The 27,291-nt window shown below is 53.7% G+C and overlaps 1 protein-coding gene across 2 annotated transcripts; it reads left to right on the top strand.

Moving 5' to 3' along the window:
• Positions 1-722: 722 nt before the first annotated feature.
• Positions 723-26,354, top strand: Padi3 (peptidyl arginine deiminase 3). 2 transcript variants are annotated; one of them, XM_004850389.3, is made up of 16 exons: positions 723-852; positions 8,876-9,059; positions 10,732-10,804; positions 13,879-13,940; positions 14,896-15,013; positions 15,835-15,960; positions 16,297-16,475; positions 16,651-16,754; positions 16,847-16,958; positions 18,043-18,150; positions 19,488-19,639; positions 20,952-21,096; positions 21,184-21,286; positions 22,476-22,555; positions 23,507-23,632; positions 25,199-26,354. In XM_004850389.3, exons 1-16 carry the CDS (start codon positions 761-763, stop codon positions 25,430-25,432), a joined length of 1,998 nt encoding a protein of 665 aa, XP_004850446.1. In that variant the 5' UTR covers positions 723-760; the 3' UTR covers positions 25,433-26,354. The 2 variants fall into 2 exon arrangements, with proteins under 2 accessions (XP_004850446.1, XP_087071830.1); XM_087215704.1 differs by lacking the exon at positions 723-852 and having other exon boundaries at positions 8,508-9,059; positions 25,199-26,342.
• The last annotated feature ends 937 nt before the right edge of the window (positions 26,355-27,291 follow it).

Below are 27,291 nucleotides of genomic sequence, written 5' to 3'. Positions count from 1 at the left end.
TGATTTCCTTATCTCAGAGGTAAATCATCATCATTTACCCTTTTCAGAGGTTTTGGCATCCAATACTAATAGCAAGGGCTATGGGGCAAGGCCCAGTTCCGTGCTAGAGCTCACCCAACGCTAGCCCATCTTAGCCTCACAGCAGCTATTTCTCAGATGGGAACAGTGAGGCCCAGAGCAAATAAGTGACCCAAACAGGAAGAGGCTAGGCAGGACTGGCACCCAGTACTGCCTTAAAGCCCGTGCTCTAAAGAAAAAGGCTGAGTTTCTCAAGGTCATCAGAATGCTCTGAAGATCCAGATGCTGGCTGCCCCTCTAACCTGCTGCGTCAGGTAGGAGCAGGCCTGGGAATCTACTTTCCTACCCAACTCCCCACTAAACCATATTGCTTCAGAAAATGCAGGAAAGGAGGAGGAAGGAAGGGTCAAGATCAATTCTACACATCTCTAACCCTCTTCCTCCCCTGCCCCCAATAATCCCCAATGCCCTGGGCAGGTACCTGTGGGGACTTGCTCTCCTTAGAGCAAGAAATTAACTCCTTGGGTGCCAGAGTGGGAGCAATGGGTTCATATGCAAATATTGGGTCCCTTCCAGCCAATCCTGAGTTCTTGACTTTGGAAAGGGGCTGGGCTTCCAGGACTGGAGCCAATAAGCTTGCACCCTGTGCTGGAGGGGAGGGGCTATGGACTTTTAAACCACATCTCAAGGGGCCTCCTGGGCAGTGTTGGGTTTGGTGGCCAAAGCCCAGTCCAAGGCCAGCATGTCACTGCAGAGGATTGTACGTGTGTCCCTGGAGCATCCCACCAGTGCTGTGTGCGTGGCTGGCGTGGAGACTGTCGTGGACATATATGGGTAAGAGTCAGAAGTCCCTACGTTTGCGGGTCCTTGGTACTGAGCCCTGCCTGTCTTTCTCCCTGGGAGCTGTGCAGTGCCTCCTTGGGCCTTAGGCCTGGCCCAGCTGCCCGCTCCTTAGCCTTGGCGTGGGCACAGCAGCCAATCAAGGATGCTTGGATCTTGGCATTTGATAGCTGCATTTCCAGCAGAGCACTTGAACTGGGGGAGGCTAAGCGTGTAAAACAACTTGCAGCGTCTGAATGCTGCCCAGGGGCTTGGAGGGCATTGTGCCCTGCAAGCTGTTCCAGGGGGGCTGTTCAAGGCACACAAGTATAGAGAGAGATGTATACCCACCCCTGGCACCTTGTGAGCCTGAAAACAGAAGGTAAATGATTTTTAAAGATCCTATCTACTTATATAGTTCTTGCCAGGTGCCCAGCGCTGTTCTCGGGGTTGGCAGCCTCTGGAATTTAACTCTTGAACACAAATTTTGGAATCTCACCCTGATAGCAGCTCTTGGCCTAGGCTCACAGTTAGCATCTTCCGATCTAACAGAGGGGAGAGACAGGGTGTAGAGAGGGAAGCCATTTGCTCAGTGTCAGGGCCAGGACTTGAACCCACACGCAATCCTACTTGGAATTTAGCCTCTCAGATACTGTACCCGGCCCTTGAGGAGGAGGGATTTCAGATCTGGTCTCCTCCAGCCATTCAGTGCCCTGCATTATGCCCGAGCTGTGTGCCAGGCTATGCCCTCCTGGCCTGTGGTGGTAGGAGGTGAGGCCACACCTCCTTTCTCCTAGGAAGCCAAGGAGAATTTGGGTCAGGGCTTAAGGTGGTTCTGGGAGCCACCGGGGAGCTAGCTTCTTTGGCTTTAGAGGAGTCCCAGTATGAGACTGTGCTGGGGACAGGTGACCAAGATGCTAGGAAGCTAGGGTACAGGCCCTATAAGTGTTGCACCTCCCAGGCCCCCAGCCCTGTCCCTGACCAGGTTCTCAACCTGAGCACTATGGGGATGTCTGAGCTGTGTCGGGGGCCGAGCAGCATCAGCCTCTATTTACTCCCACCCCTATTTGTGACACCCCCAAATGTCCCCAGCTACTGCCGAGTATGTCCTGGGGGTAAAATCCCTCACTCTTAGAGAGCAAGTACCCGACTAAGATCTAAGCATTGGCATGAACTTAGTTGGAAGCAGGATGGTCCCTGGGCACCGGATGAGAGGGATGAGGAGCTGGTCAGGGGAAGGAACCAAGTCTGGAGCAGTGCAGCCCAGCAAGGCACCAGGACCAAAAGGCTGGTTGTGGTGGGTGGGCCTGGAGGGGTAGGAAGGGACTCGGGCACTCTGAAGCGGCAGGCAGGAGGGGAGAGGAGGAAAGAGTGGTACCTGCTGCCTGGCGCCACTGCCCGCTCTGGGGCTGTGTGCTTCGGGGGTGATTCAGTGCCCCAGCTGTCTCTTGGCCCCGGGCAGAAGTGTCTCCAGTTTGACCTGTCCTGGGAAGGCCGGGGCCGCTCCTCCCCCACAGAGCTTCCTTGAGGGTGGAGGACAGGTTGGGGCAACGAAGCCATAGCAGGGTAGCCACACTGGTGGGTGCAGAGGAGGCTGGGAGTGGGGTGGCCATGGGGCCAGAGGCTCAAGCATCTTCAAACCAGGGCTTCCCAGGCCCCAGGGACCGGAGCACCTGGGGTGGTGGAGCCCCTGGTCCACCTATTCATCAAGCGTTGCTTTAGGGGTCTGGGGGTGTTAGCATGGGAGACACAGGCAGGGTCTGTCCCTGCCCCCTGAGAGCTCTGGCTGAGGCCCGGCCACCTTCCTGCCAGGGCTGCAGAAGGGACTCCTGTCCTAAAAAGGGACCAGGTCCAGGCTAGTGCCGGGGTCCCTTCTGGCCCAGAGAGGCCCCGATGTGACAGTCCAGGGTCCCAGCCAGAGAAAGGGCAGCAGGTATGGTGGCTCAATCATGGCTCTGTGGCTGCACGGCTCTCTGGCCTTGGGAAAATCCTTTGTCCCACCTGGGTTTCTGATTCTTCATCTACAGGGTATAGATGATGCCAAAATCAGCAATGGACTTAGCACTGCTGCCCAGAACTCACCATCCTAAGCACTTTACATACATTAATGGATTCTCACAGCCATCTCTGATGAGGAAACTAAGGCACAGAGAGATTAAGAGACCTGCCTATGGTCACACAGCCAGTGAGTGGCATAGCCAGGATGTGACTTGAACAGCTTGACTTTTTCTCCCAAGGGCCACTGGGAGTGCACAACGACTGCTGGGCCTGTGGTGAACACTTAATCATGATAACTGTTATCATTGTTGTCGTCATTTTAAGGCTCTGTCCTGAACCTGTGAACAGCCTCAAGTGTCCCCAAGTCTGCTGTGCAGCTTGGGAGCAGCCACCATGGTGGAAGGAGGAGTGGAAAAACAGGAAGTAGCATGGGCTGAACAGTCAGGGAAGGCTTCCTGGAAGAAGGGCCCAAACAGAGCCTTGAAGGGTGAGCACAGGCAAGAGCCCTGGGCCCCTTGTCTGTGGCAACAGGTTCCACCCTTTCCTCTCGCCTTTCTGTGACTTGGAGATGGTCAGCTCTGTTCCTGAGCAGTGAGTCTCAGGAGGGGAAGGGAAGGAATGGCGGAACGCGGTGCCTGAGCCATGTACTGAGCTGTAGGGGCTCATTTGCTCCCCCCAGTGCCTGGAGGTCGATACTAGAGACTCCACTGGACATACGCAAGAAGGGGCTCAGGGGACAGTGGCCCGAGATGTCCTCTCCTGCAGGGCCCAGCTGGGGTGCAGCCTGGTGCTCAGCAGGTGCTGAAGCCCAGGTCACGGCCTCCTCTCCATGCTGAAAACCAGCGTTGGGACATGGAGCTCAGACTCAAGTCTTGGGGTAGCAGGAAAGCTGGCTTGGTTCCTACTTGGCAAAGTCAAAGTCCCAGGATGACTCTAGGGTGGGTCACCCAGGGCCACAGCGTCATCTGAGTAGGAATGGGAGACGGACCGGAAGCTGGGCCCCAACCCCGCATTCCGTAGCACTGGGAGAGGCATCTTGGAGCTGTGGGGCAGCAGCTGTTCATGTGGCTGTGAACCCCTCTGGGGTCTGTCACATGATGGACTTGGACAGCAGTCCTCAGATTGGCCCAAGAGAGCCATCTGAGGTCCACCTATCTCTCCATTTTCTAGATGGAGAAACTGAGGCTCAGAGTGTAAAATGACCTCCCCACAGTCACAAAACCAGTTAGAGGCAGAGCTGAAACTCGAGGTCTCCCAATCAAAGAGGAATCCAAGTCACAGAGGTGCAGACAGTGCCTAGATGGGGGTCCTGGTGGGGCTGCAGGACCTCAGTGTTGGCTGACTCAGCTCTGAAGGCCCAGAGCTCCCCGTGTGCCCCCACACACAGCTGCACGCACCCCACGTTCAAGAGGCCCAGAAGTGTTAGGTCCGATCTTGGCTGCAGAGGAACTGGGACACAGCAGCTTGAAGGGCACTGAGTCTTTCTGAGTCCCTGTCTGAAGGCAGCCCAGTCGCCTCCCAGGGGCAGCAACCTTGACCTTGAGGGTACACAGCTCATGCACCTTGACCCCAAGAAGCAGACTTGGAAACTCTAGAAGGCAGAGTCCACCCTTAAGGTACACAGGAGGCTGGCCCCTGGCTTCCTTTGACAAAGATCACCCTTCCGTTAGCAGGTGACTCCTGAGGGCCACGCCTGGCGATGAGCTGTCAGCCTCCTCTTTTCACCAGCAGAGATTCTGCACCCTGGCTCACATTTGAGTCACCTGGGGACTTTAAAAAAGTGTGGCTGGGCTGGGCTGGCCTGGGCTGGGCTGGCCTGGGGTGTAACTGAGTGGTACAACATCTGAATCACATGTGCAATGCACTGGGTTCCATTCCCAGCACAGCAACAAAACAAAACAGAAACTTTAAATTGCTGCCTGGACCCCTTTGGCAAACCTAGCTGGCTGGATCTGTGGGGGTCCAGTACTGTGGCTTAAAAGGGATGAAAGGACACCCAGGATTGAGAACACTGCACTGTCTGGGAAGGACAAATGGCTCATGCCACCCAGAAGGCACCTAATGGAGCCAAGAGCTCTGAGTTTGGACCCTACTTCTGTGGCCAGGGCTGTGTCATATTGAGCTACTTTCTGTTCCTGCCTGGGCCTCAGTTTCTTGGTTGGTCCCCTGAGGGGGTTGGGATAGAACAGTGGGTTTTGCACTCTGCTCATGGAGGCCTCAGAGTCCCCTCCTGGGTGTGACAAAGCAACTCCCCTTCTGTCCACCCTGGATGTTTTGTTTGATGCAGAGCTCTGATCTGTGCTGCAGGGAGCGGGATGGTGTAGCTTCGACACTAGCAATTGTCTGGGCTCTGGAGAAAGGGTTGCGTGGCTGCCATTTTCCTGAGAGTGGTTGGGGGGCATTGGAAGGGGCCTTGCTTTCCTGAACCTGCTTCTCTTGGGGAGGCTGGCAGAGTTGGGGGCTCTGGGCACCTTGCTGATTGGGAAGGGGCAGCTGGCACCGCCACCCAGAGCTGAGCTGTCTGGGCCTTGGTCTCCTCCACCCCATGGGCCCGCCCAGAGGGGCCCTTGCTGATCCCTTGGTCCATCTTCCTATTTCCAGGCATGAGGACCTTGCCCATCAGAGGCCCAGCACCTGAATTGTTTGGTTTTGTTTTAGAAGCCAGGCCTCTGAGCCCATTTAGGGAGAGGATGACTTTGGGCTGGCACAGGAGTGAAGTCAGGGCTTCCTGTGAGACCTGGCTCCATCCTGTCAACTTCGTGACTTTGGGCGAGTCACCTGCCATCTCTGAACCTTGCAAAGTGGGGATGATAGTTTATACGTCTTATAGCTGTGGAGACCATGTCCATCATCACTGCCACTGTTTTCATGCTTAGCAACGAAAAGGGGACACGAGAGAACAGAGGGTTGTGGTTCCCCCACACTGGGGGTCCTTACATCTCTGGGGACCTCTAGCCTTTCTGAGGCAGCCCCATCTTAGCCATGATCCTTGGACATCAGAGCAGTTGAAGTGCAGACCCTGGGCCTCCTGCAGGCTGGCGGCCCCTGGGAATCTGCATTTGCGGTGGGGTGGCTCTGAGATCAGTCCCTTTTGGGGCACTTGCTGTCCTGGTTTTAATACCGAGTGTTCTGCACCCCGGGACACAAACGCCTGGGTTCCAGCGACAGTGACCGGGCTGTTGTCACCCTGCCGCCCGTCATGCCCACTCACTCCCGGGGCAGGCTGGGAGGGTGTGGACAGCCTGTCCTCTGGGAAATGGGGACTCTGGATCCTCCTGGACCTGACGCACGCTCTGCTCCCGGCAGCCACTCATGTGATCATCCCAGCACACCGCTCCCATGATGGCGTGTGAGCACTGGACAAGGAGTCTGGACCCCTACCTCCTGGTCGCCTCTCTTCTGGGCCTCAGTTTCCCTGGAGTGCACATGGGTTCCTCCTTTTTCCCACCAGATAGATGTATGTGCTGAGGCTGGGGGAGGCTGAGTCACCCCTCAAGGCCTCACACCTGGTGAGCCATGGGGCTGGGATTTGAACCCAGGCTGCCTGGCCCTGAGGTCCACAGGCTTAACCACCTTGTCACAGCTCCACTGTGGAGAGCCTCCTGATCAAGAACCATCACTGGCTCCTCATTACCTGGGAAATAAATGAAAACCCTGCTGCAGCCTGAGCTACACTTGACCTCCTGAGGCTCCAGGTGAAAACCCTGTCCTCTAAGACCTGTATCCTCTGGGAAGCTGCCCTGAATACCTGGCCCACCTGCCACTGCCTCCTCCCACTGTTGCCCGCACCCTAATTTACACTAATAACACCCTCCCCGTCCTGGCCGGCACTCCAGGCCTTTCCTATCTATCACACCACTCCAGCCTCATGACTACCGGTGAGGTCAGACACAGGTGTCATTATTCACCTCACAGGGGCCCAGAGAGGCCAAGTGATTCCATTGAGGTTGCCTGGCCGATGCTGTGTCCCCTCTAGTCTCCAGCTGGGGACGCAGCTCTCTGTGAAGCCCTACTGGGGCCATGCCCCGGGCCCCCTCCTGGCCAGGGCTGCTCCCTGCTTCCTGGGGGTTGATCCCCAGAGTCTCAAAGGGTTGACCCAGGGAGCCAGGCTGAAATGTCCCTGTCCAGCGTTGGGGGCCAGGCACTGAGTTTTCATACCAGAAGGGCCATCGAGGGCAGCCCAAGGGACAATGTGGGGCTGAGGACTTCCATAAAACCTTACTGGCTGCCCTGGTGCTAGAGTTCAGTGGCCTAGGGGTATGGGACATGAGGGGGCCTTGCTGCCTGGGTAGATCTTGGTGTCTCTCTCTGGCTCTGGCTCTGACTCTCACACCTCTCTGTGTCTCCGTGCCTCTCTGTCTGGCCCCTCTGTGTCCGCTGAAGGGGACCACCCACACACCCAGGGCAGGGCAGCGGGAGGGCACCAAGCAGCCCTGGAAAGTCCAGGCTTTGGGAGCAGTGATGTTGGATAAAATCCAGAATGTTTAGTTAAATTTGAATTCCAAATCATTACTTTTTTAGTATATTACTTCTTTAGCCCAGAGAGTACATGGGATATGCTTATACTAAACAATTTGTTGTTTACCTGAAATTCAAGCCCAGCTGATCCTTCTGTATTTTTATTTGCTGAATCTGGTAGCCCTGGTTGGAGGGAGAAACAGGCCTGTTGCCCCCAAACTGGGGAAGCCTGCAAACTCAGGCTTGGTGGATTCCTTTTTTCATAAAAAGCTGCTTTGAGAAGTCTCATAATCCCGTTGGGAAAGCAAAGAGGGGTCTCAGGGGGCTCTGCCGGCCTCCAAGGGGACAGCTGTGAGCTTGCAGGACTCACTTGCCCATCCCGAGACTTAGTTTCCCCAGGGGTGAGTGGCAGTCATAGCCCCCGTTCTCAGGCTGAGGATCAGAGGAGCTGGTACACAGAGGCTGAGCAGGGGCTGCATGGCAAGCGTGCAGGGAGGGGCAGAGCTGGGGAGAGTGGCTGTAAGAGCCATAAGGCCTGCTGCTTCCCAGCAACATGGCCTGGGGCAGGCTGTTCACCTCCAGTTTCCCCAACTGTAGAATGGAGAGAATACTCATAACTCCCCCACAAGATTATGGAGAGAATTTCATGGGATAACGAACACAACAAAGCTCAAACAGGGCTGGCACAGAGCAAGGACTCATCCAAGAAGCCTCCTCAGCCCCTCCAGCTCACAGCTCCTCACTTGTGTGATTTCCCATGGAGCCACATGCGACTGCCCTGGGCAGACTGGGCCTCAGCTCCCTGAAGGATCGAAGACTCCAGGGCAGTAGAGAGAGCAGCAGGCACATGCTTCTGCCTGGCAGTGCTCAGTGCATAGAGGGGACCCTAAGGTGAGGGATAAGCAGACTGGTTTCCAAGCAGGATTCCCAGTTAACGGGAATGGGAGAGACACAATTCCAGGGTTTTAAACCTTCCATTGCCACTTGGTTGTTTGGCCAGACCAGGGCCAGCTTTCCCAGGTGCCCCTTCAGCGTTCTGCAGCAGCCTGGGCTTGGAGTCAGGGGCCCATGTACAAACCTGGCTCTGCCATTTCATGCTGTGTGACCCCAGTTTTTTACCAGACCTCTCTGAACCTGTTTCCCACTTGTCAAGTGGGGATGATACTGTGTACCCTGCAGACTTGTGAAAGGAAGTGGGAAGTCTAAGCTGTACTACTCACTGGAAGGTCTCCAAGGACACCTCATGCCCTGCCAAGGAGGTGGTTGGGGACTTGGGGTGCAAGCTAAGGTCACAGAGCATCTAGGGCGTCTACTCATTGGTGCTGACTCTGGTTCTGGGCACCATGGGGTAGGGATGGATGGCACAAAGCATGCAGCTGGCTTCTGAGGGTCTGCTATCCTCGTGGGAGGTCAGGAAATACACAGGGGAGGCGTTTCTGGCTGAGGAGCCTGGAATGTGGAACTGTGCACAGGTGTGTGTGGGGTTCCTCGAGCCCGGCCTGGCCTGGGTAACTGGAGGTGCTTCCAGGAGGAGCCATGGCAGTGTCCTTCGGTGTGCCCCATGGCTCCCTGTCCTTCCCAGATCGGTTCCCGAGGGCACAGACATGTTCGAGGTCTACGGGACCCCTGGGGTGGACATCTACATCTCCCCCGGCACGGAGAGGAGCCGGGACCAGCGTGCAGACACCAGGCGGTGGGACTTTGATGAGGGCTTGGAGATCATCGTGGTCATGAACTCCCCCAGCAACGACCTCAATGACAGTCATGTGAGCTGCTCCCCGGGTTGGGTGGGGAAGCCAGTGATCAGGGTCCAGGAGGTCCCACAACCCCCTTTATAGGGTGCAAGCTCACCGTGGGTGAGTGTCTGGCACTACAACTTACAAACCCAGGCCATGAGTCCCCAGCACCTGGTACTCCTGTGCCCTCTGTGAAGGGGTGGGGGTCCTCATAACCCTCCCTTCTGGTGCTGGCGTGGGTGGACGGCAGCTGGCGCGTGCTTCTTCTCTAGTTTCCCACGGCTGCTAAAGACAGGAGTTGCCCAGTTCTGTTGTGCTGGGCCTCAGTTTCCCCATCTGTAGTCTGGGAGTGTGTTAGGTGATCTCTGCCTCTTTGAGGGACAGAGAGAAAGCAGGTATGGGGGAGGGGCACTGCTTCTTCTCAGGGAGATGCCCCATCCGGTGACGTTTCCCAAGGTCCCTCACCTTCTCCTGTCCACTCTCCCTGACCCCATTTGCAGCGTTTCAGGACATTTAAGACAGGGAATAAGTGTTGGCCTCAAAGGGACCAGGAATTGGTAGTGAGAAGTGGTTTCCCATCCCATGTCCAGAGCAGTGTTCTAGAGATCAGTCCTTTAAGGTCCACTGACCGTGGTCACTGGGCAGCTGTCACCTCATCCAGCCGTTGCTGCAGCCCTGAGAAGCAGGGGCTGGCCCCCCTCTCCCAGTGGGGCAACCAAGGTTCACAGTCCCTGTCTGGGGTTCCAGAGCCAGGACTCGGCACAACTGGGGCAGGCTCCCCATCACCTCACCTCTGTGCCCATCGAGTATCTGAATTGAGGCTCTCCCCAAGCTCTGTGAGGTGTATGGGACAGGACTGAATTGACCCATTCTCCAGATGAAGAAACTGAGACCAAGGAGGGGTGTGGCTTAGCTGGCCATATGTACTAGCGAGTGGCAGAGTGAGTGGGGACAGGATAAAGTGCCCGGAGCAGCACGGGAGTACTGGCTGGCCTGTAAGGTCTCCTCCAGGTGGCCTGCAGAACTAGAGGCTGAGTAGAGCCCTCCCCACCCTGAGTTCCTGAACACATTGGCTGTGAGGACTGAGGAAGGTCAGAGACCCCCTGCCCTGCTCTGCCTTTGGGTTCCAAGCAGCTATAGGTTGGGGGAGTAGGCCATGGTGGGCCCTTGGCACATGAGGTGAGTGAGTGCCGGATTTAGGGGCTCCTAGAACTGAGGGCTAAGTGGCCTCTGCAAGATCCTGAGGTCCCAGCTGAGAGCAGCACCTCAGAGCCTAAGTGTGGAGGGACCCACATCTGAAGGGAACATCCCAGGGAAACAAAGGTCGGAGGGGACTTTGATGTGTCTGCCTCCAATCTCGTATCATCATCCCTGTCTTCATCTTTGCTCTAAACAGTTATGGGGGAGGGACACTGTGTTCAGGAACCATGATGAGAATGTAGCCACATCCCCAGGCCTTTTTTGTTTTGATTTTTTTTGAGACATAATCTCACTCATTTGCTAAGTTGCCTGGGCTGGGCTAGAACTTTCCATCCTCCCACCTCAGCCTGGCAGAGTGCTGGGATTACAAGTGTGTGTACCATGCTCGGCTTACGTCCCTGTTTTGCAGATAAGAAAACCGAGGCACTCAGAGAGGTGGAGGCCTGTCTTGGGGTGGGGGCTCTTGGCTCCCCCCAGTGTCACTCGGGCCATCTCTCCTCAGGTGCAGATTTCCTACCACTCCAGCCGAGAGTCTCTGCCCCTGGCCTACGCCGTGCTCTACCTAACCTGTGTGGGTAAGTCGAGGCTGAGCTGAGGCTGTGGCCCAGGGCCTGGCCAAGGGCAGAGAGCTGGTGCTTGGCAATGACACTGACCAGGGTCTTTATGAAAAAGTCAATTTGTTTTGTTTTTTAAAATTAAAGATGTGCACATTAGAAAATTTCAGTAGTACAAAAGAGTTCACACTGAAAAATGAACCCAAACTTTCAGTTCCCCATGGCCAGCATCCTTTTGAGATGAGCTGAGCTTGTGCCAGTAAACACACCCTTGTTAGTACAGCCTCCCTTTCTGTGACCAAACAGAAGCACTCGATAGACCAGGAACTGGACCTTGCTTTTTTCAACTGAAATGTTTTCTGCAAATTCTCCACAAATTGATATCCTATGTAGACTCTGTGCAGGAGGACTCAGATGCTGAACTATTAAACAGGAAATGTAAAGTAACCCTGATGCCCGTGTTAAAGGATTTCATAGAAAAGATGGACAACATGCATGAACAGACAGGAATTGCAACAGAGAGATGAACAGTGTTAGAATGGTCAAATGGAAATGCAGGAATGAAAAATCAGAGTGACAGAGTGGAGAAAAACAGTAGCTGAAGAAAGAATTGGTGGACTTGAAGACAGGTCAAGAGAAGTTACTCAAACCAAAACACAAACAAAACAAGACAGAGATGTAAGAGCTCTGAATAGTATCAGATGGTAGGAACTCAATGTAATTTCTATCAAAATCCCAAGTGACTTTTTAATAGAATTTTATAAAGCTGATTCTAAAACTCACAGGGAAGCACAAAAGGCAAGAATTGCCAGACAGTTTTGAGAAAGAACAAGGTAGAAGGATTCACAGTACCAGATATGAAGACTTTTTCAAGCTGTAGCACTTAGAGCAACATGAAATTTGTGCAGGGTTAAGTACATAGACCAATGGCACAAGTAGGCTGGAGATAGATTCAGGCTTCTGTAGTTTATCACATAAGAATAAAAAAACTTGGAGCCCTACCTCACACCATACTCAAAAACAAATTTCATGTGAGTTAAAGATCTCAAGATAAAAATCAAAATGGTACAGGAGGTTGAGGCAGGAGAATTGCTGTGAGTTCGGGGCCAGCCTGGGCTATATAGTGAAACTCTGTTTCCAAAAGAAAATCAAAATTGAAGAAGTTTTTTAAAAGAAGATCTTTGTGGGCCAGGGAGTTAGCTCAGTGGTACCGATGCCTGCCTGGCAAGTGCAAGGTCCTGAGTTCGGTCCCTGGTACCAGAAAAAAAAAAGAAAATCTAAAAGATCTTTGTAATCTTTAGGTTGAAAGGGTTTTCTTTAATAAGGCAAAATGAAAGCACAAACCATAGAAGACATGTTGGTAAATTAGATGATTTTAAAATTTAAAACTACGTTACAGCAGGTGCAAGTAAAATGTCAAACTATGGGCTGGGAGAAGATATTTACAATGGATCTGTTGGGGCTGGGGACTTAGCTCAGTGGCGCCACACCTGCCTCAAAAGTGCAAGGTCCTGAGTTCAATCCTTGGTACCAAAATAAAAGAGAGAGAGAAATAATTCCCTTATACAATGCATATGTTGACTCAGTGCATATAGACTATGGAAAAGTCCAATAAAAACAAACGAACGAACAAATAGAAATAGGCTAAAATGTGAATGAGCATTTCACAGAGGAGAAATCCCTTTGGTCAAAACCCACATGTGAAGCTGTTCAAGTAATTCAGAGTTGCCATGGTTGTGGGGCTGGGAAACTCCTTCTAGGGGCACAGGTGGGGGGGTCTGGATTCGTACAAGCACCTGGAAAGCAATTAGCCAGTAAGTTGCAAATGCTTTCTCTATTGGTGGCTTTTGCAGAAGTAGAGCTCGTGGGTTGAAGGAGAAGCATATTTTAAATGTTGATAGCAGTCTGGGGATTTAGCTCAGTGGTTCCGCTGCCTGCTTTGCAAGCCCAAGGTCCTGAGTTCAATCCCCGGCACCAAAAAAAAAAAAAAAAAAACCAAAAATGTTGATAGATATTCTCAAAATGACTGTGCCACATGATACATCTGTCCATAGGGCACGGGGGCAGGTTGCTTCCTGCACAATATCAGCCTTTTCTGGTGTTTCCTATCTTGTAGGGTACCATCTCCTCATTGCCTGAATTTGTTTTTCTTTGGTTAGGAGTGAGGTTGGGCATCCGCCTCCAGTCCTAAACACAGGCCTCTCTGAGCCTGTTCCTTTCTTCCTCTAGAGACAACCACTGCTTTGTGATACACATTCCTTGATATTCTTTATGGTCTGCTCACCTGAACATGCACACCAAGTGGTAGAGTCTGGTGTTACTGTCTGAATTTTTCATGGGGGAATCATGTTGCCTGCATCCTTTTCTACTGGGCTTCAGGGCCCATATCCACCCATCACTGCACAGTGTTGGGTATCTTTTCACATATTAAATAATTTATTAAAATCTATTTCTTTCCCTTTCTTCTTCAAGAGCTCAGAAGGCTTTTGTAGAAGGTTTTTGCAGGAAGACTTGTTCTCACGCCTTGAATATTTCGCTTGTATAGTAAGATCTCCCCCAGTTTCCAGGGAGAAGTGTTAAGAGGGTTGGGGATAAGGAAGATGGGCTGGGAGTTGGGGAATGAGAATAGCTGCCGAAGCAGAGGTTCAGAAAGGCCACACAGCCAGCAGGTGGCAGGGCCCAGATTCACATCAGGGTCAGTCTAACATCAAAATTCAGACCCACTGTTCTATTCCAAGATGAGACAGCTGCATGCAGAACAAGAATGTGCCTGGCAACCTAGGCTCAGTGCTGAGTATGCCCCAGCCAGCAAGGGCCCCGGGGATCCAGAAGAGGAGGCCATCGGGAAAGGCTTCCTGGAAAGGACAGGCTTTGGCCCAAGCTTTTGCTCCAAACCCTCGTCCTCTCCAAGGCCTCTTTCCCCAGTCCAGGGAGGGAGGCCTCAGAGTCCTGCCTCTGGGTTGTGTCTGCTGGGAGATGATGTATATCTGCCCAGTCCCGCATGGGTCCTGAGATGAAGACTGAAAACAGAAGCCTTGGGCTTTCTTGGTCCTCTGGGCACCTGGTAGGAACTCACCTGCCACCTCCTCCCACAGACATTGCCCTGGATTGCGACCTGAACTATGAGGGCAGGGAGGACAGGAACTCTGTGGACAAGGTAGGCTTGTTGACCTGGACCTGGACAGGGGAGCGGAGAATGGAGCTGGGGTTTGAGGGGAGAGGCCACTACAGGTAGGCCCTGCCTCTGCCTCCCAGCAGATGCTAAGGTCAGGGGGGGCCAAAGAGGATCAGGCTGGGGTGGGGGGTAGTCTCTGCCCAGGAGAAAAATCACCACCCAAAACTATCAGGCACAGAGGTTCCCAGCACTGGGCTTGGCCTTGGCTGCTCAGAAGAAAATTCTGGAATTATAATCTAGGTCAAGTGCTGGCAAACTTTATTTTAAATAAAAGCCAAAGAGTAAATATGTCAGTCTTTGAGGGGCAGACTGCCTCAGTTCTGCCATTGTAATGTGAAAGCAACCACAGCCAAGATGAACTAGTGACATGGCTGTGTTCTGATAAAACTTTATTTACAAACTCAGGCAGTGAGCAGGGTTTGGTCTCCAGCCATAGCATGTTGACTCTGATTTAGGGGAACAGCATTTCTACCAAGAATGAACTGTTAAATATCCTTGGCCCCAATTATAGTGGTACTAAATGCATTGAGAGTTTAGAGAAGACGGTCGAGGTGAGGGAGGGAGCAGAGAAGCCTTCCTTGGGAGCGCAGGAGGGAGGGCATTCCGGGTGTGGGAACAACGAGGGCAAAGGCATAGAGGAAGGTATGGAGAGATGAGGTGTTGTGAGGCATGTGTCCCTGAACCAGGAGGTTGTCTGTAGAAAAATGCCACATGGCCTGCAGGTACTCATAGACAGCCATGACGGTCAGATATGGCTTGGACTTGATGGTGTGGGCACTAGGGAGCCTTTGATATTTCTTGAGCAGGATGTGCTTTGGTGACAGTGGACCTCTCCTCACAGGGCAAAATGAAGGCTTAGGAGTCTTGTGGGAGATGCCGGGAAGGAGGTGTGGGTCTGGTCTGCGCCCCCTTCACTGGCTGTGTTTTCCCATTGCAGAAGCAGTGGGTCTGGGGGCCTGGTGGGTATGGAGCCATCTTGCTGGTGAATTGTGACAGGGACGATCTGGACTGTGATGTCCCGGACAACCGTGACCAGCATGTGCGATGCCTGCAAGGTGAGGGACTGGGGCTGCCTGGGTCCCTTGGTATCTGGGTCACTGCTGTGACCCCACGGGGGTTCTGCCCCATAGGCCAGGCTCCCAAGGTGGAACTGGAGGCCAGAGGTCCAGCTCCCCACACCTGATGTTCCTTAAACCCATCTCAGGCTGGACGCTGACCGACCTGGTGTCCAAAGTGCCCACGGGTACACCAATGCCGGGCAGAAATGCTGGAAACAAGTATTTCTCCTTCCTCCAGGAAGGAGGTTCTGTGTACCACACCTTTTCCCTACATTCCTCGTTAATCATCCAAGTGCGAGAGTGTCATCACCCCAATTTTTTTTTCTGGTACTGGGGATCGAACTCTGCAAGGCAGGCAGTGGAACCACTGAGCTAAATCCCCAGCCCTCATCACCTCAATTTAGAGATGAGAACACTGAGCCTCAGAGGTCCAGAGAATCCCCACAGTCAGTCTGTTGTCGATCCCAGGGTTCCCTTTCCACCTCAAATCCAGGCTCCTGCCCTAAACCTCTGGCCTGCCCTCTGGTGGTACCCACATTGTGAGTCTGTCCAAGGCAGTGATATCCCGGGGAAGGGCAAGCAGTGTCCACACAATGCTCATGGCTGCATCCTCAGGGCACTTGCCTCCAGAGGGAAGGATTCCTCTAGTATCACAGCCTTGCATGTGTGATGCCAGGTGGAATTTGAATTTAGCCGACTTCTCACCAACACCTCTCTGGTGCCAGGCATGGGGCTGGCTGCTGTCATTCCACACTTCTCTTGTCCCCTCTGAGTCACTTGCCCTCTCTGAGTCACTTGCCCTCTGTTTGGCTTCACAGATCTGGAAGACATGTCCGTCATGGTCCTGCAGACCCAGGGTCCAGCAGCCCTCTTTGATGACCACAAACTCGTGCTCCACACCTCCAGTTTTGATGCCCAGCGGGCACGGGTTTTCCACATGTGTGGTAAGTCCATGCCAGGCACCAGGTGCCAGGCCCAGGAAACCTCTTTTCTTGCATGGGGCAGCTAGGCAGGCTCTGCTTGGGGCCCAGGAGTCTGAAATGTGGCTCTTTATGCAAACTTGAATGTACATTTTCGTAGCAACCATGCCTAGAAGTGGGATTGTGGGTTAGGGGTAAAGTTTCTTTGTTGGATTGTGGAAAGAAATACCACCCTGCTCTGCCTGCCTGGGTACCATGCCTCCTTCTTGACAGGGGAGGGGCTGTCAGACCTCAAGACCTGTGGGTGAGGCTAACATCCCTCATGCTCCCCTCCCACGGCTTTCCACTTACCCCTCCCAGGCCCCAAGGACTCCTGGAAGGCCTACAAGTGCGTGCTGGGCCAGGACAAGGTGTCGTATGAGGTGCCCCGTCTCCACGGGAATGAGGAGCACTTCTTCATAGAGGGCCTCTCCTTCCCTGATGCTGGCTTCCAAGGGCTTGTCTCCTTCCATGTCACCCTGCTGGATGACTCCAACGAGGTAAGGGGTGGCTGGAGTGGAGAGTGAGAAACAGGAATTGCTGGCACTAAGGACCCCAGGCCTCTTTGCCACCCCACTGGCTTGACTTGCAAGGGGCTTTCTTAAGGATCATGGTGGTAGAACAGATTCCTGCTCTGTGGCTGGACTGAGTCCAGTGCCTGGGCTGCCCCTTCAGGACTTCTCTGAGACCCCGATCTTCACCGACACTGTGGTGTTCCGGGTGGCACCCTGGATCATGACACCCAGCACCCTGCCGCCCCTGGAGGTATATGTGTGCCGGTGAGTCTTGGAGGGAACAGGGGCCCTTGCCCCACTGGCCCCTCCGGTCCCCAGGCCCTGGCTCTGAGCCACTCTCTGGGGCTTATTCCCAGTGTGAGGAACAACACGCGTTTCGTGGAAGCTGTGGAGGAGCTGGCGAGTCGGGCAGGCTGCAAACTGACCATCTGCCCACAGACCGAGAACCGCAATGACCGCTGGATCCAGGTAATCATGGCCACCAGGCCACCATCCTGCAGGAAGAGGCTGGGGCTGCTGAGGAATGAACACCCAGGAGGACCTGAGGCTTCAGGATTCTTCCTGCCCTTTCTGGTTCAAGACCTAGAGCCTCACTCCAGAAATCTCTGGAGACCTAGATACACACTGTTACTGGATTTGATACCCACTGCCTACCAGAGCTGGGCCAGGCACTGAGCAGGGCCTGAAGGAATGACCGAAGTGCACATGTTGCCTGCCCTCGACAGCTGAGCTAGGAGGCAATTTTGGTTCCTCAAGTGACATTGGCAGTATCTGGAGGAATTTTTCTTTTGGCAGTACTAGGGACTGAACCTGGGCCTTCACTGAGGTACAGCCCCAGCCCTTCTTTTTTTTATTTTTTTGAGACAGGATCTTGTCAAGGCACTAAATTGCCCAGGCTGGGCCTGAACTTTTGATCCTCCCGCTCACCCTTGCTGACTAGCTGTGTGCTTTGGACAGACAACTGGACCTCTCTGGTCCTCCCTTTCCTCTTCTATCACACGGGTGGGAATAACAGCACCTCCTGACAGGCTTGCCATGAGGGTTAGTAGAGTTAGTGTTTACAGAGGCTTAGGGCAGGGCCAGCTGCAAACTAGGGAGCCTCTTGTTGGATACTTAGCTCATGGTGCAGTCAGGACTGACCCGGACCTCACAGGCCCGAGGAGGCCTATCTGTGCGCACTCCGGTCCCTTGGGCCTGACTAGCTGCCAACCCCTTGTGACAAAGTGTGGAGGCCAGAATAGCTGGCTGGTGCCCAGGGCCACCTCAAGGCCCTCTCTACATCCACCCTGTCTGGACCAGCACAAGGACACCCAAAGGTCACCTCCATGTTCTCATTTGCCATCTTGCTATGTGGCTGCAGGCAAGTGTATCCCCTTCCTGAGCCTCCAGGCCCTTCTCCAGGTAGCAGACATCCTGATCTCTGTCCTCCCCACCTCCAAGGGCAAACAGGCCCAAGATGGAGAACTCGGGGGTGCAGCCTTCCTCAGGGGGTCCGGCACCACACAGGTGGGGAGCTACAGCCATCCACAGTGGGTGTCTCTCCTCATGGCAGGATGAGATGGAGCTGGGCTACGTTGAGGCACCGCACAAAACCTTCCCAGTTGTCTTCGACTCCCCAAGGAACGGGGAGCTGCAGGAGTTCCCTTACAAAAGGATCCTGGTGAGTGGTCGATGTTGCAGCCTAGCCAAGGGAGCCCAGGGGCCATAACCCCGAGGGCCATGCTGGAGAGAGGAGCCCAGGAAACAGAACTGGGAGCCTGTCCTTTAGGGATGCCGAAGCAGGAAACTGTGAGGACCCCGGACAGACCACTCTTAACACAAAGATGGGAACAGAAAGTGGCTTTTAATGCTGGTGGCTCATTGAGTGACTCCTGTTAGTCTTGAGAGCGCCAAATAGAAGTTTGTTCTTCTTTAGATATCTCTTTTTACATCTACGAGACTTACTATCATTGGAGTTTCCCTGGGAATATAGCAAGCAAGATTTACACAAAGCAGAGCAGTGGGTGTGAGGAGAAAGAGCAAAGAGTTCTGGCAGGACTTTCTGAGTCCATTACACTCCTTTGGTGACAGATTACAGAAGTTGTCATGGTCATATCAGGTACATTCTACAAAGAGGACAGTTACCTAGTTAACCCATAGTTGACTAATAACACAGTTAACCCATAGTGGCCCAATTCCATGTGGAAGGGGTGGTCTCTTCTCTCAAAGGGAGTAGGGCTGCCAGGTACAATACAGGGGGTGCCTAGTTCATTTTGAATTTCAAAAAGCAATGAGTAACTTTGCTATAAGTGTGTCCCAAACATTGCATGAGATAGATTTACACTAAACAGATTGCACTTACCTGCAATTCAAATTTCATGGAGAGCTGGGAGTGGTGGTGCAGGCCTTTAATCCCAGCACTCAGGAGGCAGAGCCAGGAGGATTGCCACAAGTTCAAGGCCAGCCTGGGCTACAAAGTGCGTTCAGGGCCAGCCTGAACACAAAGCGAGACCTTGTCTCGAAAAAAAAAAAAAATTTCATGGAGCATCCTGTATTTTTATTTAATACCTCTGGCAGCCCTAGATGGGGGAGGCAGGAGGACATAGGACGGGCATCAGAATAACCCTACTCTGTCCTTGATGGTACCTCACATCCCTCTGAGAGATGGCCCAGGGAAATCTCAGGCTCAGTGGGTTGTCCTCAGCCTCTGGTCCCCAAGACAGCTATTCTAGCGTGACTGATAGGGCTACAGTGCCAGTGAGCCCTTCTTCTGTCTTTATGACAGGAAATGACCCTGGCTGGCAGGGCAGCACAGTCACGGGGCCTGAGTGTCTCCCAACTTCAGCCACAACACATGTATGAATTGCTGCCTAGGTCAGATGCATCTGCGAGTCAGTATCTCCATCTGAAGAATGGGTGGCTTCTCCCATCCCACCTTTTAGGAGCTCAGAGCCCAGAAAGTTGGTTCAAGCTTTTCCTGATGCCCACTGCTCCCTAACTCAGTTACCACCTCTCCAGGGTGTAGATTTTGGCTACGTGACTCGGGAACCACGGGACAAGTCCGTGAGCGGCCTGGACTCCTTTGGGAACCTGGAGGTCAGCCCCCCAGTTGTGGCCAACGGAAAAGAGTACCCTCTGGGGCGGATCCTCATCGGGGGCAACCTGCCTGGGTGAGTGGGCACAGGGAGGATTTCTAGGAGGAGGCAGGGTGGGGTGAGGGACCATCTATCCCTGGAAGGAACCAGAATGAAGCGATGCCATTGTAGTCCTGGATGTGGTGGGGGGTGGGCTGTGCACCAGACAGCCTATACCTGCCTGGGAAGTCTGAGAAAGCTGGAGGGAGCAGGGCCCTACAAGATTCTCCAGTCCAACCCTTTCACTCTACAACTGGGCCCAGAGAGAGTAAGTCACAGAGAAAAGCAAATTGATGACTAGACTCAGGTCTTCTGATTCTGAAATAAATAGATGATGCTGATAACAGAGCCTATCAGTTAATAATCCCTTTTTTTTGGTACTGGGGATCAAACTCAGGACCTTGTGCTTATGAGGCAGGCACAGTGCCACTGAGCTAAATCCCCGGCCCTATCAGTTAATAATAATAGGAGAAAAACTTTTTTCCCAACAGTCCTGCAAAAAAGCATTTAAGTCAAGGCTTATTCATACTATGATATAAAGGACTAATACTGGATCTTTTCTTCAGAGCAGAAGGAAGGTATAAAGGTGAGAAGTAGGTGAGGCTGGAGAGGAGAGGGATGGGAAGAGAGGGAGGAAGAGGAGGAGAGAGAGAGAGAGAGAGAGAGACTGGTTCTGTATGATTTGACATGTCCCACAGGAGTGCCCATAGGAAAGGAACGGAATGATATCATAGTGGTTCTTTGCCACAGAATAGACCAAGACATTCAGCCACAGTTCAGCAAAGTGGTTAGAACAGACCTGGGCTCAAATAATGGACAAGTCCAGAGTCGAGGTTTAGAGGGGACCACCTCAAATACATGATTCCCAGAAAGAGGAAATTGTGGCCATGCTACTAGCTACTTTCTCAGAAGGCAAAAACAGAAGAAGATTTAAATTCACAGACAAATGGCTGAGGCTGAGGCCCCTAAGGTTGCCCCATCCACCTCTCCCCCGTGGACATCCAGGGAACTGAGGCTGCAGCGAGATATCTGAGCCAAACTCAGGGAGGAACCTCCTGGAATATGGGGGGAAGTCAGTGTCATGAGGACAGGGTATGAGTGGTTCTGAGGATTTCCCTGGATGTCAGGACCTTCTGTGTCCTTGCCCCTCTGTGACCAACCTGTCCCCAGTCTGCCTCACCCAGAACTCTCCTGAACAGAATTTAAAACACACATTTCTTGTCTTCTGTGTTTACAAAACCCATGCATTTTTATAAAGTCAGATACCACAGAGATCATGACCTCTTGTCACTCCCAGCCTGCATGGACTTTTTCTTAGTTGAATACCTTTTCCAACCCCACGGGCCAGGTCGAAGGGCCGCAGGGTAACCCAGGTGGTTCGGAAGTTCCTCCATGCCCAGAAGGTGCAGCCACCCGTGGAGCTCTTCGTGGACTGGCTGGCCGTGGGGCATGTGGATGAGTTCCTGAGCTTTGTCCCTGCCCCAGATGGAAAGGTGAGGGCCTGGGGATGTACGTCTGGGGCAGGGGAGCTCAGTGGGCCAGGGAGCCAGGGACTCAGCTGATCTGTTCTTCGCCTGCAGGGCTTCCGGATGCTCCTGGCCAGTCCCTCCGACTGCTTCCGGCTCTTCCAGGAGAAGCAGAAATGGGGTCATGGCAGGGCCCTCCTCTTCCAGGGAGTTATCAGTGGGTAACAGTGCAGTGTCCCAGTGCAGCTTGCCCACCCCTCCCCTAAATGAAGATGCACCATGGGTTTGGAGAGGGGTGGCCCCAGAATCCCACACCTTGCCAGTCAATCACCGCTGCCCTTGGTTGGGCTGAGGCAGGAGCAGGGCGAGACCCTAATCCTGGGTGGGCATGAAGAAAGTGGGGACAGTGCCAGCTGTGGCCAGTGCCATCACACTAGGCCCTCTGTCCAAGTCTCTTGCTCTCTGCTTCCTACTGTCACCTAGCAATGACACAGAAGATTTATTTCCCTGTCCATTGCTCCCAAAGGGATCATCTCACGATTCCTTTGAACCCAAGTTAAATCTTAAAACTCCTCAAATCCAGATTTGATGTGCTGGGGTGTGGGAGACCCCTTGTGCTTTCCCGAGACAGCCAGGCTCACCGTGAGCAAGGCTTGGCATAGGCTGAGCAGAACCTAATTCATGTCCAACCTGGCAGCTGGGACAGCATGGGGTCAAGCCACACGCAGGAACGCTCTCCTTTCCCTCGGTCAAACTGGAGGCCCTTTGTGAACACTGGCTCATAGAGTCCCTCCCATCTGGGCTGTATTCCCTTGGGGGAGTCATCTGACCTCTCTGAACCTCAGCTTACTCATCTGTCAAGTGGGGGTGATGCACAGTGGCAGGGTCAGTGTTAGGTGAGAGGCTGAACGCAGAGCCCATCATGGGCACCACCAGGTGAGCAGGAGACTGGGCCTCTGGGGGCCACTCTGCCATGACTCACCTTGAATAGGGCAGGTCAGAGCCTGCTGGTGTGGGACTCCCAGAACTGGCTGGTCAAGTGCTCAGAGAACCCATGAGGCTGGCCTGGGGGTGAGGGCAGACAGCATGGACCCAGCCTGCCATAGGTGGAAGGAAGACTACCAATCACTCAGAGCCCTGGGGTGGCATTTAACTAATTTCCAGCTAGGGCACTGGCCCTTCCCATAAACTCAAAGTCACTGTGGCCACCAGACCTTCTCGTGCCCAGACCTCAGTCCTGCACTGTGGCCACACCCAGCTCTGCAGGTGCTGCCCACTCCATGTCTGGCAAAGTCAGAGAGCGGCTGGCCCAGCCAGACCAGTGGCTGTGAATTTGGCCTCTGGCCATCCACTTCACCCTAACTTGGACCTGTCCTTTCCCCTCTCTGTCTCTGTGTCCTTCATAGGTGACAGGCGGGTCAGGACCATCTCCATTGACCAGGTCCTTTCCAATGGAAACCTCATCAGCTTTAATAAGTTTGTGCAGGTACAAAGGCTGTGGGTTGGGTGGAAAGTGGGCAGGGCTGGGGACATCTGAGGCTCATGGTCATGAAGGCTTGGGTTGGAATGGGCCCCGTCTCTAGTCCCCTGCTTTGTCTTGAGCCACATGCATCCAAGGAGCAGGTGGCGACGGCTGTGACCAACTGGCAGAGGTGTGGGAGGGATTTGGGGCCCTGGAGTTGGATGTCTGTGAGGGACATTAGCAAGGCCACCCTGTGGGCAAGAGGAGAAGCAGCAAGAGACCAGTAGCGAGCCACTGCTGGAGGGGCAGCCTTCAGAGCAGCTGGGGGCAGCGGAGGTGGTGGGAAGGGGGCAGATCTGGGATAGGTCTTAAAGGCAGTACCCACAGGATGTGCTGTGGGACTGGAGATGGATCGAGAGGGAGGGAGACATGGGGAATGACAGTGAGGCTGGTGGCAGCAGGTAAGCATGGCGACATCCACAGAGCTGAAGACCTTTGTTGGGGAAGCACATTTGAGGCTAGAAATGGAGAGCTCATCTCTCGCTCCACTGTGTGTTTATTAGCTGTCCAGCAGAGACGAAGTGTAGGCAATGATACCTACAAGTCTGAGCTCAGGAAAGAGATGGGGCTTTGCAGAGAAGTGGGGAGATAGAAATCTGGGTGTCATCAGTGTATAGATGGTGTTTTAAACCACAAGACTGAATGAGATCTGTTAAAGAGTGGGGATCTGGAGAAAAGGGTCAAGGTTGGAACATTCTGGAACATTCTCAGTTTTAGCCCAACTAGTGGGATAGGATAGGGCGTATGGGGTAGGAGACAGGCCATGGATATTTTGACCAAAGGGCACATAGGTGAAGTTTTGTGGACAATCTGTGAATACTCAGGCACCCTCTCCCTCCTCAACCACACGTGACCCCTTGGTGTCCTCAACACACACTGGCCAGGTCTCCCCAACTCAGCCTTTCCCTTCCCAAGAGCTGCATTGACTGGAATCGTGAGGTGCTGAAGCGGGAGCTGGGCCTGGCGGACCGTGACATCATCGACATCCCGCAGCTCTTCAAGTCCGAGCAGAGAAAGGCAATGGCCTTCTTCCCTGACTTGGTGAGGCCACTGCCAGGACCTGGGGCTTCCCTAGATGAGGCTCCAAGCCTCTGGTGGTCAGGGGAGAGAGACAGAGGGAGGGGTGAGAAGACTCAGGGGTCCCATGGTATCCAGGCTGACACCATGACTTCCGGTGGCTGATCACCATGGTCCCTGCAGCTGGCTGAGCTCTGGCTTGGGAGCCATCGGGGGAGAGCCCCACTTGACATTCATGGAGTGAATGAATGACAGCATGAGGTCACGTATACAAAGCACGTGGCATCTTGGAGCTCAGGGGCCCTTTTGGCTTGACTTCCATCCTCCCAGGACGGAACATGTATTAGGTGTCCTGTAGGAGGTACAGGGGTGACCCAGGATGGTCCCTGGTCTCCAGGAGCTTCACTCTGATCTTCTCATGGAGCTTCTCTCCTCTCCCCACCTCCCTGAGGACATGTCCTAGCCATCTACTCCATATAATAAAGCGTGTGGCAGTTTGGCTGTGGGACAGACCACTCCCTGACTGAGAGGTAGAGTGGACATTCAAGAAAACTGGGGGAGGGGGGCTTTGATGGACTCTTAGGGCTTTGCTTCTGAGGTCTCTGAATCTTGAGCTTGTATCTGAAAATCGTGGACAGCTGGGGCTCAAGTGTCTTGATTCAGCTGGCCTGGGGGAAGGGTCCCAATGACGCTGCTTCCTCACTAAACAAGTGCCCAGGTGGCACTGCCTTTGGGTCACTCTCTCTTCCTGCCTCCTCCCTTCCTCCCCTCCCTCCACCCTCCAGAGGAGCTCAGGTTACCATCATTGGTGCTGTGGGGAGCCTGTCCACACCACATTGCTTCATTCCCTTTTCCTTCCGCCTTCTGGCTTTGCCCTCCCTTGCCAAACCTCCCATCACCACTTCCTTCCTGCATGTTTCTTCCCTATGGCTCTGTAACTGTGCATTGCTCCCAGAAGCTTGAGCAATGGTTCAGGTTCTTGTGTTAGCAACAAACAGAGGTAACCCAAGCTGGCTTCAACCGGAGGAAGATTTGACATAAGGACCTAAGGGCAGGAACAGGTGCAGCAGGGCCTCCACAGGCCTGGAATGGGCTCCTATTTCTGTGTCTACATGATTCTCTCTCCTTCCTACTCTTCTTCCTTTCCCTCTAGCTTGACTCCTTTGCTGCCCTGCCCTGGGGACAGATGTGAGCAAGGCCATGCACTGTAGTTCGGGCACAGGTTGAGGCTGGGGCTTTCCTGATGTCAACTTCAACGCCCTAGGAGAGGGAATCTTATTGGTCCATCTTAGGCAGACACCTGCCCTGGTCCAATGAGCTATGGCCTAGGAGGTTGGGATTCTGTAGCACAAACATGGTGGCCATCAAGGTGCACCAATCCAATAGGGAAGCAGTTGCAGAGAAAGTCACCAAGGCGAGCTCTGCAGAGCTCACACAGGCACCAGCTAATGGGCTCTTACCAGCCCCATTCCCTCCCACTGCACAGAAGCAGGCCAGTAGCTATCTTCAAGGCTGCCTTCAAGGTCCAGCAGGGTAGGTGTGTGTGGGGGGCACTGATGGTGAAGAGCTGAGCCCCCCACCTCTCTGCAGGTGAACATGCTGGTGCTGGGCAAGTACCTGGGCATCCCCAAGCCCTTTGGGCCCGTCATCAACGGCCGCTGCTGCCTAGAGGAGAAGGTACGCTCACTGCTGGAGCCACTAGGCCTTCACTGCACCTTCATTGATGACTTCACCCCATACCACCTGCTGCACGGGGAGGTGCACTGTGGCACCAATGTGCGCCGGAAGCCCTTTGACTTCAAGTGGTGGAACATGGTGCCCTGAGCCTGCTCCTGCCCACTTCCTCCCTGGGTGGGGAATGGGAGGCTGGCCTCTGAATAGTGAGCATCTAGAGACCCCCAGGTTCCAGACAGAATGCTGAGGATGACTGTCCCCTCAGAAGCCTCTTCCCTACAAGGGTCCATGCCCCACCTGCAACCTGTTTGGCTCCCCAACAGGAATCCTCTTGGCCTCCTGTAAAGGACTTCATTTCTTGTGCCCTCCCATGTGGATTAACATAATCCATGGTAACTCCCCTAATCCCTTTTCTCAACACCCTAAACCTTCTATTTGGCACCAAGTTCACTTTGGGGTCTAGAAACATCCTTCTCATCAGCCCTCTTGTCCTGCACGTGCTCACCGAGGAAGACCCTGGATTTTGCTTTGGCCTGGTTGCCTCCTGCCCTTCAGGGGAGACCCTAGAGTCACACCGCTCTACACAGACAGGGTGGAGCTGCAGGTCCATGTCCAAAGCCCCTCTGTGCCCCCTGCCTGAGCCTTCACATGGTCGATGCCAGTCGATGGGCTTGGATGCAATGACAGTTGTATCTTAACCTTACAAACTCCTCCATCTGACATTCAGAAAGCCGGCTTTGTCCAAAATCCTCCTGGAATTTCTTGGAGGTGAGAGGATCTGGGGATGTTGGAGATTCAGAGGCCTGGGTCCAAGGATGAAAAGTGCCTCTCATATCGCACAGAGTTGACCCTGGTGACCACGTTGTGCAAGAGGGGAGAGCCTGACAGACATGGCCCTCAGCCTTCTGTTGACACCCTGCCACACTACAGAGCCAGGAGACAGCTCTAGAGGGGACAGCATTGGGAATGAACCTGTTCCAAGCGCAGAGGGTGGGCAAGACGTGTGTCAGCTATGTGTGTTCTGTGAGGGTCCAGCTGGGTTTCTTTCACTGGCTAATAAATCAACAGAAACACACATGGTGTGGGCATCATTTTGCCATTCTTTGGGCTTAGAAGAAGATGGCAGTGGTGGGGGAGTTTCTTGCTGTGGACATATTTGCTCGGCTGCCACCTGAGAATGCAGGGCTGATCAACCAAACGTGGGTGACGTGGTGTGGCTGCTTTGGCTCGGCTACAGAAACGAACCAGGGCTGTCACAGACAGCTGTGACAATATAGACGCACAAAAGCAAGCTTGGGGGACAGATCTAGGTTCCGGGATTTCATAAACGAGGGGATTCTTCTGGGTGGGACTTTGCAGGCTTCTGCGGGGGCGGGGGGGGGGGGATACGCTTTCCTGCGCATGCGCAGACCGAGATCCTGCAGCTTCACTTTCCAAGGTTTAAACAAGACAGAGGGGACCACCTTGGAGCAGAGAACTCATTATTATAATGAGGTTATAATGAGCAAAGCTTACTCTAGGGCATGTAGATGAGGGGCTGGGTGGCTTTGGCTGGCTTAAACCAGTTCTCTCTGGAGGGCCTTATCAGAAGCAAAGAAACCACCTGAGGGGAGGTCAGCAGTCATTGGGTGGCAGGGTCTTCCCCAGCAAGGACAGGTACTGGACCCTAAAAGTTCCTGTCCAGCCGCTGACGCCCACTGCAGAGCACCAGGGAACTCTTCTGCTTGCATCCCGTCTAGTCCCTGCTCATCTCTCTGACCTGGAGAACACACCAGCTTCCCCTCCATCTGCAAAGCCAGGGTCCTCCACTCCTCTGGCTCTGGCTCTTCTCCCTCCCTTCTCCACTCGGAAGGGCCCTGATGATCACACTGAGCCACCGCGATGAGCCAGGCTGCTCTTCTTCTGTAGGTCATCCTGTGAGCTGCTGCATCCCACCTGCAGCCTTAGCCCTCACTGCCAGGAAGGTAACCTGCTCACAGCTTCTTGGGGTTGGGATGTGGACATCTCCG

Source organism: Heterocephalus glaber, unplaced genomic scaffold, assembly GCF_053883595.1.
Source record: "Heterocephalus glaber isolate CG9 unplaced genomic scaffold, H.glaber_assembly_v1.0 deba00001452, whole genome shotgun sequence".
NCBI lineage: Eukaryota > Metazoa > Chordata > Mammalia > Rodentia > Bathyergidae > Heterocephalus > Heterocephalus glaber.
The sequence above is the reverse complement of the archived record's forward strand: the minus strand, read 5'-3'. Positions and strand labels throughout refer to the sequence as shown.